This window comes from Nerophis lumbriciformis, linkage group LG20 (genome assembly GCF_033978685.3).
Source record: "Nerophis lumbriciformis linkage group LG20, RoL_Nlum_v2.1, whole genome shotgun sequence".
NCBI lineage: Eukaryota > Metazoa > Chordata > Actinopteri > Syngnathiformes > Syngnathidae > Nerophis > Nerophis lumbriciformis.
The window spans coordinates 12,540,021-12,553,576 of record NC_084567.2 but is presented as its reverse complement, the minus strand read 5'-3'; the positions used below and the strand labels follow the sequence as shown (position 1 = coordinate 12,553,576).

Below are 13,556 nucleotides of genomic sequence, written 5' to 3'. Positions count from 1 at the left end.
TATCACACGCAAATAAACACACTGCAGGGCTGTTTATATCGCACATGATATCACACGCAAGTGAACATGCTGCACGACTGCTTGTATCGCACATGATATCAAACATTTTACATGCAAGCACATATCATTTCATCGACAGGTATTAATAAAGGATAGGGACGCCCCTACTTATTTTCATCACTACCATTTTATTACCAAAGTTAGCATGGTTATTAGCATTATTATTAGCATGTTTTAATTTAATGGGTTAATAAACATTTATTTCAAAATGTGTCCGGGGTGTTAGCCTTATTATTAGCAATATTGACATATGAAACACGTTTTTTCCAGGCTTTCGCAGGCCAAATTAAAATGAAGTGGGGGGCCAGATTTAGGCCCCAGGCCTTAAGTTTGACACCTGCGTGTGATCTAATCACCAGAATATGACATTGACATTATTTCAGAGGGAAAGCGAAGAGAAGTCAGAGGACAGTTTGTTTGATCTGCGCTGATCAAAGTTTTAAGAGGAGGTCAAAGTCGGAGCGCGAGAGAAGAGTACACATTGGTGACCGCTGCTGGAAGTCCATCCCAGACCCGTTTGAACGCTTGGTGAGTGTGTTTCGTGACCCAAACAGGATGAAGCCGTCGGTTCTGCTGCTGCTGGCCCTGCCGGCTCTGACCTCGGCCCTACAGCCGGACTGCGAGAACCAGGACCCGTCTTCCACTGACTTGCCAGGTTTTGTCCACGCTGTTCTGGAAGAATGTCTCATCACTTGTCTTCTGGTCACCAGACCAGGACGACTGATCGATATGTCTTTTTGTGTTTGACTCCAAGGCATGCTTGTGGTGAAGTATTCCAAGTGTGCTCTGTCCAGGTTTTCCACATGGCTGGATCGACTAGCACCGAGGAGCAACTCCCGTAGGTGGACACGAGTCCCTCATGGTCACTTTGTTGTTGATTTGTGTCATTGTCCTCTGTTGGTACTTTGCATGCTTTGTCTGTGTCTCGATGTCTGCTGTCCTTTTGCATCATCAAGCACGTGGACTTGACGTCTCTCTCGTGTCCCTCACCCAGCTCCCTCTTTGAATCCAGCTCTGAAGAACCATCACCCTGAAGTATGGCCTGCTACAAATCCTCTAAGGCTTCTTCCGTCAGTGATGAGAAATATGGCCGACTCCGATTCTTTCAATTTTGACGAAAGCAACCTGGAGTGGAAGACCACGGATGGCGCCGTCTTCGAAGGATCTGTGTCCATCTACAACAGCTACCTTAAACGTGTAGACTACATCTGCAAAGTGGACTGCAATGCGGGCTATTACAACCCAGACAGAAGTAGCGAGTGCGTCTTCTCCAAAAACGGGTATGGGTACAGCCAGTCGCCGTTTGAGCTGCTGGTCAACAAAGACAACTTTGAGATCTTGCTGTGGAAGCAAGGCTCCAAAGGTTTTGTGACCCCATTTTCTGTTAAGACCTGCCAGAACGAAGACATATACGTTGGCAAGAACATGTATGGTTTGGGCAAAGTGAAGGTGAGTGATAAGGTTTTCTACCTTCCCTGGGGAAACACTGAGTACTGGTACCCTGACTACCAGTTCCTGGAAGTGGAGAAAGACATAAGGAAAGAGCACCTGATGGAGGTTAGGTACCACACAGAGGGCATCACTCCTGTGGTGTATCCCCCTGAGATCCTGAACAAGGACACGGTCTTCAACTACCACTGCCAGATCATCAAACGCACGTCCACTCTGTCAAAGAGCATCTCAACAGCCAGCAAGTGGGACACCACCTTCTCCTTCACGGCGGGAGTCGGCACCACAATCAAAACCGGAATACCCTTTATCGTTGAAGGACAGGTTCAGTTTAGGGCCTCTGTAAGCTACAAGTTGGTCAAAGGCACCACTCATACCGAAATCACCACCCACTCTCTTTCCGTGGACACCATGGTCCCAGCCGGCTACTCGTGCACCATCACCATGGCGGGAAAGAAGTACGGCATGGACATCCCGTACACAGCGCGCCTCAAACGTACCTACAGTAACGGAGAGACCACGTGGACCAGCGTCATTGGTACGTACAGGAGCATCCAGGTCTCAGAAGTCCAGGCTGTGGTGGACCGCTGTGAACGTATGCCTAATGTCAAGCCTTGTTAAGCACAGCACACATCACCCGTGCGGTGTTATCATGTCCAGCTGCAATAAAACTACTAAAGACAAACCGGTAATTTGTGTGTTGATGTAACGGAGGCCGGGCAGTGTGGATGTGCAAGTACGCTGGTCAACTTCACTCCATGACAGCTGAAGACTTTGCGCTGCACATCGAGCTGACAGGCTGGCCTTTTAGCTCGATGTTTATTATTATTATTATCTATTTAATTTGCTTTACCTTCTGTTCACTTTCTTTTTACCTTCTTTGACCTTCTTTGACCAACTTTTAACATTTTTGAGTGTGCATGGGAGTTTGCCCAACAAGTCTACATGTTTTTTGTGGACTTGGAGAAGGCATTCGACTGTGTCCCTCAGGAAGTCTTGTGGCGAGGGCTCAGAATATATGGAACCGTCTGATTGGCAGTAAGTCAGATCTGTTTCCAGTGAGGGTTGGACTTCGCCAGGGCTGCCCTTTGTCACCAATTCTGTTCATGGACCATATGGACAGAATTTCTAGGCGCAGTTAGGGCGTTGAGGGTATCCGATTTGGCTGCAGGATTAGGTCTCTGCTTTTTGCAGATGATGTGGTCCTGTTGGCTTCATCTGGCCAGGATCTTCAACTCTCACAGGATCGGGTCGCAGCCGAGTGTGAAGCGACTGGTTGTTTGGGCGGTGGTATGTTTGTGCGGGTTTGGGTGGTGGGGTCTTTTGGTGGGGGAGGTGTTAATGTCTATATATATATATATATATATGTATGTGTACATATATATATATATATATATATATATATATATATATATATATGTGTATGTGTATGTGTATGTATATATGTATGTATGTATCTTTTTGGGGTTACGCTCTGGGCCTGCTTGTCAGGCGGGGGTCGGCGCCTCAGGCTACTGCATCCGGACTGTGTGTCTGGAGCTCCCGGGTCCCACCGTCCATCCCTTCCGGGTGCCCGTCTTGGTTGGGGCCTGCTGGGTCTCATCCCCGCGTCTATTGTGGTAGCTTGGTGCTGAAAGGTATTCCGAGGTGCTGCGAGTCGGCCAGCTGCTGGGGTAGTGACCTTGTGTGTCAGCATGTCTGTGATCTTCTTTTAATTATTATTATTATTATTATTTTTTTTTTTTTTTTTTTTTAATATATATAATAATTATTATTATTATTATCACTATTTATTTTTTTATTTTTTTATTAATAAATAATTGATTAATATTATTTCTTATTTTACCCCTCCCTTAGAGGGGGACCTCGACAGGGCGGTTGCTGGTTGTTCCATCTCCATCTTTGGGGTCCCTGCGGGTGGGGTGGGTGGTTCCCGTGGCCCCGTGCTGGGCGGTCCTGCGGCGGCCGACTTGGGTGGGGTGGCCGGGGGGGGCCGCGCCGTGCTCTCCGGGGGTGGGGCGTGGGCTCGTGGGGGCCTGGTTGCTTGTGGGGCGAGGGCGGTCTTCCCGTCCGGTTGCGGGGAGTCTCTGGGCCCCCCGGGCGGGGCATCCTGCCTTTCTGCCCGTGTGGGGTGTGGTCTCGCGCTGGCTTGAGGTCTGGCTGGCCCCTACTTCTCTCGTGCTTTGTCCTCTGCCGGGTGCGTCTGTCTACGGCCTGCTGCTGGCTCTTACGGGCGGAACGGTGGGCCTGGCTCTGGGGTTCCTGTCGCTGGCCGGCCTGGCTGCGTGGGGCCGGTGGTCCCTGGTTCCCTGGGCGCCACACCTGCTGTTTGTGGGTTGGGCTCTCTGGGTGGCTGGGGCCGTATTCTGGCTGCCAAACACACTGGCAGTCAAATATATTGTACATACAAATACACATATACTCACATACATACATACATACATAAGTACCTATGCTCCCACATACATACACAAAATACAGTACATACCTACATACTCAAAGTTCGTACATCAGCGGCCCTCAGCGGCCCTCAGCGGCCTACAAGCAACGGTGAACCGGCTGAGATGCATAATAGATTTAGCCCTTCAGCTAGTGCTACACCCCAGTCTACCGGGCACCACACCTTAGTCATAGGGGACTCCATCACTCGAAACATACAGCTTAGCAAACCAGCCATAATTAAGTGTATTCCCGGGGCCAGAGCACCTGACATTGAAGCTAATCTTAGGGAGCTAACTCGCAACAGGCCTCGTAAATCGCACCACTGGCTACGCAAACATAGTTGTACACGTTGGTTCCAATGACACTAGGAGGAGACAGTCAAGAGATTAAAAAGAGGAACATAGCGAGGACTTGTAATATTACAAAGAGGAACATAGCGAGGACTTGTAATCTCGCGAGAAAAATGTCCAGGCTTCGAGTACTTGTCTCTGGGCCCCTGCCTGCGAGAGGCAATGATGAGAGGTATAGCAGATTAGTCTCGCTTAACAAGTGACTGGATAGTTTTTGTAGAGAACAGGGACTAACATTTATTGATGATTGGCCCTCTTTCTGGGGCAAACTGGGCTTGCTGAGAAGGGACAGCCTTCACCCTAACAGGGAAGATGCCATCACTCTATCTGGAAACATAGATTACTGGCTGAGTCACACTTGACTAACTACACTAGAGTAAGCTCGGACACAGGCAATTACAGTGTCTGTTATTCTGGATGAGGAGTCATTTAAGCTAGAACTAACCAGCGCCAGACTGGAAAATTCCTGCACACATAGCATTTCTCGTAGAATAATACACAACTCACATAACGTTTTTTACTGTATGTTTTTCATTCATGTATGCTGTATTATGATACTGTATATTTTATGCTTCATCATTATAACTTATTACTAATTTAGGGGTAATGGGAAGTGTCCAAATCAGTGTCCAAATCAGTGATTCTCAAACAGTGGTATGTGTACCATTGGACTCCATCTAGTGGTATGCCAAAGGATCACTAATTACATTTTCAAACACAGTGTTACTAAACTGTGTGTAATGTTACAGTGGCCAAAAATATTAAATTGTTAAATAAAACCTCTGCCTTGTTTTAATGAATATTTACGCCAAATATGCTATTGTATTTTAATGTTGGTCATTACGGTGGTACTTGAAAAGACAAGTGTTTTCTCAGGTGGTACTGTGATGGAAAACATTTAGGGATCCTTGGACTATGCCATTACAAACTGCAGTATTTGTGTGAAATGCACATTCTGTAAAAAAGCACATTCTGAGCAGAGAATGACCTTGTCTGCATGACTCACTGGGAAAGTATCTCTTCTACCTTCTCGTCTTCTCATTTGAAAGTGTCGGCTTCTTCATTCCAGTTAACAGTGCACCATTGTCTCTTCTCTCCCCCGTCCAAACTGAGCATACTCCCTCCCTCCCACCTTTTATTCAGTGTATAAAGAATAACGCTCATCTCTTCCTATTGCGCACTACTTACATACTTTGCTATGAATGTGACCTGTGCCTATTAAAATGCTCGAGCTATTAAAATAAATCTGAGAAAGATCATTTTGTTTGACTATTTGATTAGAAAATGTCCAATACTTGGTGAAAAAAAAGTTTGAGAACCACTGGTCTAAATATCTGGCAACACATGTGAGTAGCACGAAAGTTGTGTCTTGTTTACAGTCGAGCATGGTTTTGGTACCGTGCACGAGTGCTGCCAGCACTGGGGAGCTGCGGTTTATTGAGGGAAAACTTTAACTTGAAGTTGAAGAATACGCACAAACCTTTCTGAGGAGGATGAAGGTAAAGATGATGGAGCGTACAAATATGTCTGAGCACAAATTGATAATGTAGGGAGGAAGAAGGAAGGAAGGAAGGTAGGTAACAAGGTGTGTCAGTTGCAGAATATTTTAGTAACACCATTTTTATGATCAATTTCATGTCCAAGAATCAGAGGATTAAAGGCGTAAGGCAGTGCTAGATAACAATGATCACAAAAAATATGCATAATGTGTTCACTGTGACAACTTCTGTCTATTTATATGTGTGAGACTGCCCTCTGCTGGTCATCAAACAGATGCTAACATTGGGTGCTGGAGTCTATCCCAGCTGACTTTGGCTGTGTGGTGGGATACACCCTAGACTGGTGACCTGTCAATCACAGGGTTGACACAGAACACATTCTCACCTGGGGACAGTCTTCAATCAACCTGAGAGATGTGTGAACACTGGAGACTCAACAGTTGTTGGTTTTGTTACACTGATTCACTGTGCTACTATGCAACACAGATCTTTGATAAAGTTGTATTTGATGTGTGATCCCAGCCTCCTGGACTTTGTTTGAGCTGCACTGATCAATGTTTATTGTGGAGGAGGACGGGTCAAAGTCAACGATGAAGAGAAAAGTACATATTTGGGTCTGCTGCTGGAAGTCCACAACCAACCACTTCGGACTGGAGGTGAGTGCGTTTTATTGTTCCACTCTCTAGCTTGGCTTACGTTGTCAAAGTCCAGCATGGAATAAGAGCGTGTCCTTCACAGATGAAGCTGTCGGTTCTCCTGCTGCTGGCACTGCCGGCTCTGACCTCGGCCTTTCGTACTGTCATTGGTGGGCTCAGTAAGTCCTGATTTCTTCAAAGCTTTTTTGCTAGCGCTATCTCTCAGTTCAAGAACTTGACATCTTTGAGCTTTGCAAGTGAACAAATGTGTCTTGTCAGAGAATGAGGAATATGTTGATGATTGTGCTGTTCATCCTTTTCTTTGATTCTGTGTGTTTCCCCTCATACAGTACCGGTGCTGGACCTCAGAGACGTAGTTCCAGACACATCAGCTCGCATGCCTCATCAAGTTTATCCTGTGACTCCAAAAATCTCCAGAGCCATGGGCGAGTTGCCATCTGCCGAATTTGAGAGAACCAACCTCGAGTGGCAACAGTGGACGGGGTCGGTCCCCAACGGGGCCGTGTCCATCTACAACGGCTACATGAGTCGCTTTGACTACGTGTGCAAGCACAAGTGCAATTCAGGCTATTACAACACTGACCAAGGTGACTACTGTGTCTTCCCCTACGGTGGTAAAGCTCTCCAATCGGCTGACTTTACCTTGCTGGTCAACAAAGACAACTTTGAGATTCTGGAGTGGAAAGAGGGCGCCTATGGTTCAGTGGCCTGGAATGGGGTCAAGACATGTCAGGACGAGGACATATACGTGGGTAAGAATGAGTACGGTCTGGGGAAAGTGCAAGTCAGTCATCGAGTCTTTTACTTACCCTACAATGGATGGGAGTACCATTACAAAAAACCGTACCAGTTCTTGGTCATCCACGAGGATGTAGAAAGCGAGCGTTTGATGGACGTAAAGTACTACACTGAGGGTGTCCCAGTGGTGGAGCATCCCCCTGAGATGCTGAAGAACGATACCGTACAGAACTCTGCTTGCGATGAAGCCACGCTCTCAGACACCCTGACCAAGAGCACCAAGGTGGAGCACAAATGGGAAAACAACTACAGCCTCTCATTGGCCGGCAGCACCAGCATCACCACCAAGATCCCCTGCATCACCTCTGCAGGCATTCAGTTTAACATGGAGGCCAACCTGATGTTCACCACAGGGACCACCTACAGCGAGACCACCTCACACAGCATCAAGGTGCAGACCCCCATCCCTCCCGGCCATTCGTGCATCATCCACATGGTGGCCAAGAAGTATGGAGCAGAAATCCCGTACACTGCAAAACTCAGACGCACTTACAACAACGGTGAGACTAAATGGACCACAATCACTGGGACCTACAAGAGCATCCAGATTACAGAAGTCCAAGCTGTGGTTAGCCGTTGTGAACCTCTACCTAATGTCAAGCCTTGTTAGGCACAACAAACTATGTCACTTTCATGGCAAATAAAAGATACATATTTTACAAAGCACCCACTCTCTGTCTCACCGTCTCTCTCTCAGCTTGCGAGCTGCTAAGCTAATGAAGCTAAGCTAGTCGCGGTTGAAGGCAACTGCTCTCCCTCACGCTGCTGCTACTGCTCCGAAGACAGCATGAATCCGACTCGGTGAAAGAAACAAAGTGAGTATTGCTCCCTGCTCCTCATGCACTGTTCTCATGAATAGGTTGGCCCTACTAGAGGACCGTGTCCGCCAGTTAGAGCAGAGTAATTTCGTAACTTTAGATGCTGCGGACACATTTGCTTGCTTTAGCTGTAGATTTAGCCCTTTAGCTAGTCCTACACCCCAGTCTACCAGGCACTTCACCTTAGTCATAGGGGACTCCATCACTCGAAACATACAGCTTAGTAAACCAGCCATAATTAAGTGTATTCTTGGGGCCAGAGCACCTGACATTGAAGCTAATTTTAGGGAGCTGACTCGCAACAGGCCTAGTAAACACGTACGACAGGCTAATCGCACCACTAGCTACGCGAACATAGGGAGGACTTGTAATCACGCGAGAAAGATGTCTTGGCATCGAGTACTTGTCTCTGGCCCCCTGCCTGCGATAGGTAATGATGAGAGGTAGATTAGTCTCGCTTAACAAGTGGCTGGCTCGTCTTTGTAAAGAACAGGGACTAACGTTTATTAATAATTGGCCCTCTTTCTGGGAAAAACCGGGCTTGCTGAGAAGGGATGGCCTTCACCCTAACCGGGAAGGTGCCATCACTCTCTCCAGAAATATGGACTACTATTTGAGTCAAGCTTGACTTAACTACACTAGAGCAAGCTCGGACACAGGCAATTACAGTGTCTGTTAGCCCGGGTGAGGAGTCAGTTAAGCTAAATTCCTGCACACATAACATTTCTCATAGAATAATACATAACTCACATAATGTTTTTTCTGTAGTGACTGTGCCACAGGGGAATATGCGCTCTACTGAGGTGGAAAATTATGATAGCTGTGGTCTTACACAAATAATAAATGAAGCCACGCATCGAAACGGTAATATGATGGACCTAGTCCTTGTCCGGGGTGTCACCACCTCCAAAGTTATGGTACTCCAGTACACTAAAGTAATGTCCCATCATTACCTTATAAAATTTGAAATTCTGACTCATTGTCAACAAGCGATTTAATAACCAATGCTCAAAAGACCTACCTCGATCCTGAGCTCATGGTAAACTACCCGCTGGTGTCCTAGCTTCCCTTTATCTCAAAAATCCTCGAAGAATTGTTGCACAGCAGCTAAATGAACACTTAGCATCTAACAATGTCTGTGCACCCTTTCAGTCCGATTTCAGGGCAAATCACTCTACGGAGACAGCCCTCGCAAAAATGACTAATAATCTATTGCTAGCTATGGATGCTGATGCTTCATCCATGATGCTGCTTCTTGATCTTTGCGCTGCTTTCGATACCGTTGATCATAATATTTTATTAAAACATTTCAAAACACGCATTGGTATGTCAGACTTTTCTTGGTTTGACTCCTATCTTACTGACAGAATGCAGGGCGTCTCCCATGACAATGTGACCTTGGAGTATGTTACGGTAACATGCAGAGTTCCACAGGGTTCCGTTCTTGGCCCTGCACTCTTCAGCATCTACATGCTGCCACTAGGTGACATCATACACAAATACAGTGTTAGCTTCCACTGTTATGCTGATGACACCCAACTCTACATGTCCCTAAAGCTAACCAACACGCCAGATTGTAGTCATCTGGAGGCGTGTCTAAATGAAATTAAACAATGGATGTCCACTAACATTTTGAAAGAACTCCGGCTTATTAGTGATTCCCAAAGCCCCAAAAAAGTCTGCAGGCTTTAGAGTGTTTTCTATTCGGGTTCCACTACTCTAGAATACCCTACCGGTAACAGCTAGATATACCACCTCAGTAGAAGCATTTAAGTCCCATCTTAAAACTAATTTCTTTACTTTAGCCTATAAATAGACCCCTTTTCAGACCAGTTGAGCTGCTGTCTCTCTTTTTTGCTCCGGATCAGCCTTCACGGATGACGCGCTAGCTTTTCAAAGTCAAGACCCAGGATGGACCACTCCTGTTTGCATCAGTTGGTGTCGTCTCTGCGCTGCCGATTGGTCTACATGCAAGATGATCCCCTGCTGGCCCCATTATGGACTGGAATCTCACATTATTAACCGTATCCACTCGGCATCCATTGTCACTTTGACTGATTTATTGATGATTATGTCTTCAAGGTGATTGCTTGACTTCCTGTAAATCATGCCTTATCATCTGTCAATCACTGAGCTGATCAATTAGAAGAATAAACTCATTGTGTACAGTCCTCAGCAAACTGGAGTCTGTGTGAAGGGGTACTTGGCAATGCCGGGACACTCTCTTTTCCTGCCCTATGTGGGTTAGAAGGTACTTTGTCATTTTTTACAACCTTAATCTTAGCCCGTGTTTTTTATTTTTACAAACTATCTACAAGGTCTCAATTGTACCCATTCAGGGTCTGGGAAGGTCTCGGAAAAACCCAAATTCCCAATGATAACTGGGGTGCCTGCCCCCATAGGTACGTCTCAGACCTTTTGGAGCCCCAGGGCTTTGAGGGCTAAGTCTGTATTGGGGCCCTTTGGGACTTTTTGGAGTAAGATAGTCCTCTTTGGATACTTTGGGACCTTTGGGTATGTTATTCATTTTCTGAGTCCATAGACTATCTTGGATACAAGTATATAGACCCCAATCCTTTTTTGTGCCACTTGAAAAAGTAAGTCCCAGCCCCATTTTATAAGTGCCTCAAATATTCTGAGAAACTCCACTTTCCCATACCCTACGCCAAAACGGAGGTCCAATTTAACCTATTTAAGCCCTGGGTGGGGCCGAGAAGGTCTCAAAAGAACCCTCGGGCCCATGATTGTCACACCGCGGTGAGGGATGTCTTGTCTTGCTTTTTTCTGTCTTGAGAATTTTATGTTTTAGTTTGAAAAGTAACTCTCTTCTCGTTTCAGGTCACTTGCCCTTCCTTTTGTGTCATCAGTCTGACGTCATCCCTGATCCCTGATTGTTTCCACCTGTTGCCCATTACCCCCATGTGTCTTATAAGCCCACGCCTCCCTTTGTTCTGTGCCAGAATGTCGCGTTATTTCGTGTCTCTGTAGCTTCATGCCCACGCCTTGTCATGAGTATCCTGATCCTGAATTCCCTTGTTGGTATTTTGAGTTTTCCTGTTCTCCTCCTGAGCAGAGTGATTTTTGGTTATTTAGTTTTGCAGCCGAAGAGGTGAGTTTCAGTTTTTTCTTACAGTTCTTCTTTTTCCTCAATTTTTTGAGTGACATTTTTTTTAAACTATTTTTCTAGATAAGAAACAGTGAATAAGTTTTATAGCCATTATTTCTCCCTCCTTTTGGAGTGTCTATTGTTATTGATAAATGTCATAGATCATATACTGCGCTAAGTTCTCTATTGATATTTTTTGTTTCCTCCTTTCGGAGTGATTTTCGGTTGTTCCTTTTTTGTGGAACCTTTTTCGCCGAGTTGTCAGATTAAAGCCTATGTTGTGTTGCCCTGACTAAGGAGGTGAAAAGTAGCTTTCAAAATAAGATCCTGCCGGATTGTCCCCTACTCTGCATCTCAGTCCTATTTGACCAAGCCTGACCATGATCAATGGTGTGCTCATTTCAGAATTAATCCAACCACACCCCCAAACTCTTTGGGTACATCGCTGACCTTTGGGAGTAACTGGACATTTTTGAGTTTCTGGGGACTTCTAGGGGAATATGGTCCTTTTGGGGGGTAATGGGAAGGTCTCAAAAGAACTTAAGTGACCCGTATGATAAATGTCCCCTGTGCTCATTTCAGAATGCATCCAAAAAGGCTCATGCCTTGGCCATACCCCCAAACTCTTTGAGTACATTTCTGAACTTTTGGAGTAACCGGGTCTTATTGGGGGTTATTTGCAGAGGTGGGTAGAGTAGCCAGGAATTGTACTCAAGTAAGAGTACTGTTACTTTAGAGATGTATTACTCAAGTAAAAGTAAGGAGTAGTCACCCAAATATTTACTTGAGTAAAAGTAAAAAGTGTGTTGTGAAAAAACTACTCAAGTACTGAGTAACCTGTTCGTTTAATGATGACGGCAACAAATAATGCAATGAGCAAATTCAGAGCCAGGAATATCTCTTAAGCAACTAAAACAATAATATATTCATCCATCCATCCATCTTCTTCCGCTTATCCGAGGTCGGGTCGCGGGGGCATCAGCCTAAGCAGGGAAGCCCAGACTTCCCTCTCCCCAGCCACTTCGTCCAGCTCTTCCTGTGGGACCCCGAGGCGTTCCCAGGCCAGCCGGGAGACATAGTCTTCCCAACGTGTCCTGGGTCTTCCCCGCGGCCTCCTACCGGTCGGACGTGCCCTAAACACCTCCCTAGGGAGGCGTTTGGGTGGCATCCTGACCAGATGCCCGAACCACCTCATCTGGCTCCTCTCGATGTGGAGGAGCAGCGGCTTTACTTTGAGCTTCCCCCGGATGGCAGAGCTTCTCACCCTATCTCTAAGGGAGAGCCCCGCCACCCGGCGGAGGAAACTCATTTCGGCCGCTTGTACCCGTGATCTTGTCCTTTCGGTCATAACCCAAAGCTCATGACCATAGGTGAGGATGGGAACGTAGATCGACCGGTAAATTGAGAGCTTTGCCTTCCGGCTCAGCTCCTTCTTCACCACAACGGATCGATACAGCGTCCGCATTACTGAAGACGCCGCACCGATCCGCCTGTCGATCTCACAATCCACTCTTCCCTCACTCGTGAACAAGACTCCGAGGTACTTGAACTCCTCCACTTGGGGCAAGATCTCCTCCCCAACCCGGAGATGGCACTCCACCCTTTTCCGGGCGAAAACCATGGACTCGGACTTGGAGGTGCTGATTCTCATCCCAGTCGCTTCACACTCAGCTGCGAACCGATCCAGTGAGAGCTGAAGATCCTGGCCAGATGAAGCCAGATGATAAACTTAATAATATATATTAAATAATAATACATTAACATAAAAAATTTAATTAAATAAGGCAAATTGAGCCACAATAACTTAACAGTACCATAGGCTCAGTAGGCAGAGATTACAAAGGAAAATAACAAGTTAGCCTTTACGCAAACCATAAACTGATAAATGTGAGCTGAACCTGGGAACACACTGATTGGTGTTTCTACGCATGCGTGTGTGTGTGTGTGTGTGTGTGTGTGTGTGTGTGTGTGTGTGTGTGTGTGTGTGTGTGTGTGTGTGTGTGTGTGTGTGTGTGTGTGTGTGTGTGTGTGTGTGTGTGTGTGTGTGTGTGTGTGTGAGGCTGCAGTGCGTTAATAAATGTCCCCACACTATGTACATTTGACAGTGATTCATAGCAGGGAAGCTAACATCAGCCTACGATGACAGCCAAAAATATCTACTAACGTTACTTACCGCGATGTGTTTCCTCAAATTTGACGTTGAGTTCATGTAAGCTTAAGCTTGTTAATCATGTGACCGCCTGGCTCTGTTTGATTGGTGAGACATAGTCAAACGTCACCAGTGACTGCATTTGATTGGTGAAACGCAGGCATGCGATAGATCTTACTTTGAAGGTCTGTCTGACAAACCAAAACAAACAAAGCGTGCATTAACAGAT

General features: G+C 46.2%; 2 protein-coding genes across 2 annotated transcripts; both read left to right on the top strand.

The window, feature by feature from the left end:
• Window positions 1-543: 543 nt before the first annotated feature.
• On the top strand, window positions 544-2,194 carry LOC133619767 (natterin-3-like). Its single transcript, XM_061981023.1, has 3 exons — window positions 544-715; window positions 815-898; window positions 1,055-2,194. Exons 1-3 carry the CDS (start codon window positions 616-618, stop codon window positions 2,128-2,130), a joined length of 1,260 nt encoding a protein of 419 aa, XP_061837007.1. The 5' UTR covers window positions 544-615; the 3' UTR covers window positions 2,131-2,194.
• A 4,174-nt stretch (window positions 2,195-6,368) lies between these two features.
• LOC133619440 (natterin-3-like) lies at window positions 6,369-7,925 on the top strand. The gene is made up of 3 exons (XM_061980462.1): window positions 6,369-6,456; window positions 6,539-6,614; window positions 6,786-7,925. The coding sequence occupies exons 1-3, from the start codon at window positions 6,391-6,393 to the stop codon at window positions 7,862-7,864; spliced, it is 1,221 nt and encodes a 406-aa protein (XP_061836446.1). The 5' UTR covers window positions 6,369-6,390; the 3' UTR covers window positions 7,865-7,925.
• The last annotated feature ends 5,631 nt before the right edge of the window (window positions 7,926-13,556 follow it).

Excerpts from the sequence above, each read along its gene's own strand:
- LOC133619767 (XM_061981023.1), top strand. The coding sequence starts at position 616 with ATGAAGCCGTCGGTTCTGCTGCTGCTGGCCCTGCCGGCTCTGACCTCG. Across the intron at positions 716-814 it reads GTCTTCCACTGACTTGCCAG|GCATGCTTGTGGTGAAGTAT; the intron begins GTTTTGTCCACG and ends TTTGACTCCAAG. Across the intron at positions 899-1,054 it reads AGCACCGAGGAGCAACTCCC|CTCCCTCTTTGAATCCAGCT; the intron begins GTAGGTGGACAC and ends TCCCTCACCCAG.
- LOC133619440 (XM_061980462.1), top strand. The coding sequence starts at position 6,391 with ATGAAGAGAAAAGTACATATTTGGGTCTGCTGCTGGAAGTCCACAACC. Across the intron at positions 6,457-6,538 it reads CCAACCACTTCGGACTGGAG|ATGAAGCTGTCGGTTCTCCT; the intron begins GTGAGTGCGTTT and ends TGTCCTTCACAG. Across the intron at positions 6,615-6,785 it reads TACTGTCATTGGTGGGCTCA|TACCGGTGCTGGACCTCAGA; the intron begins GTAAGTCCTGAT and ends CCCCTCATACAG.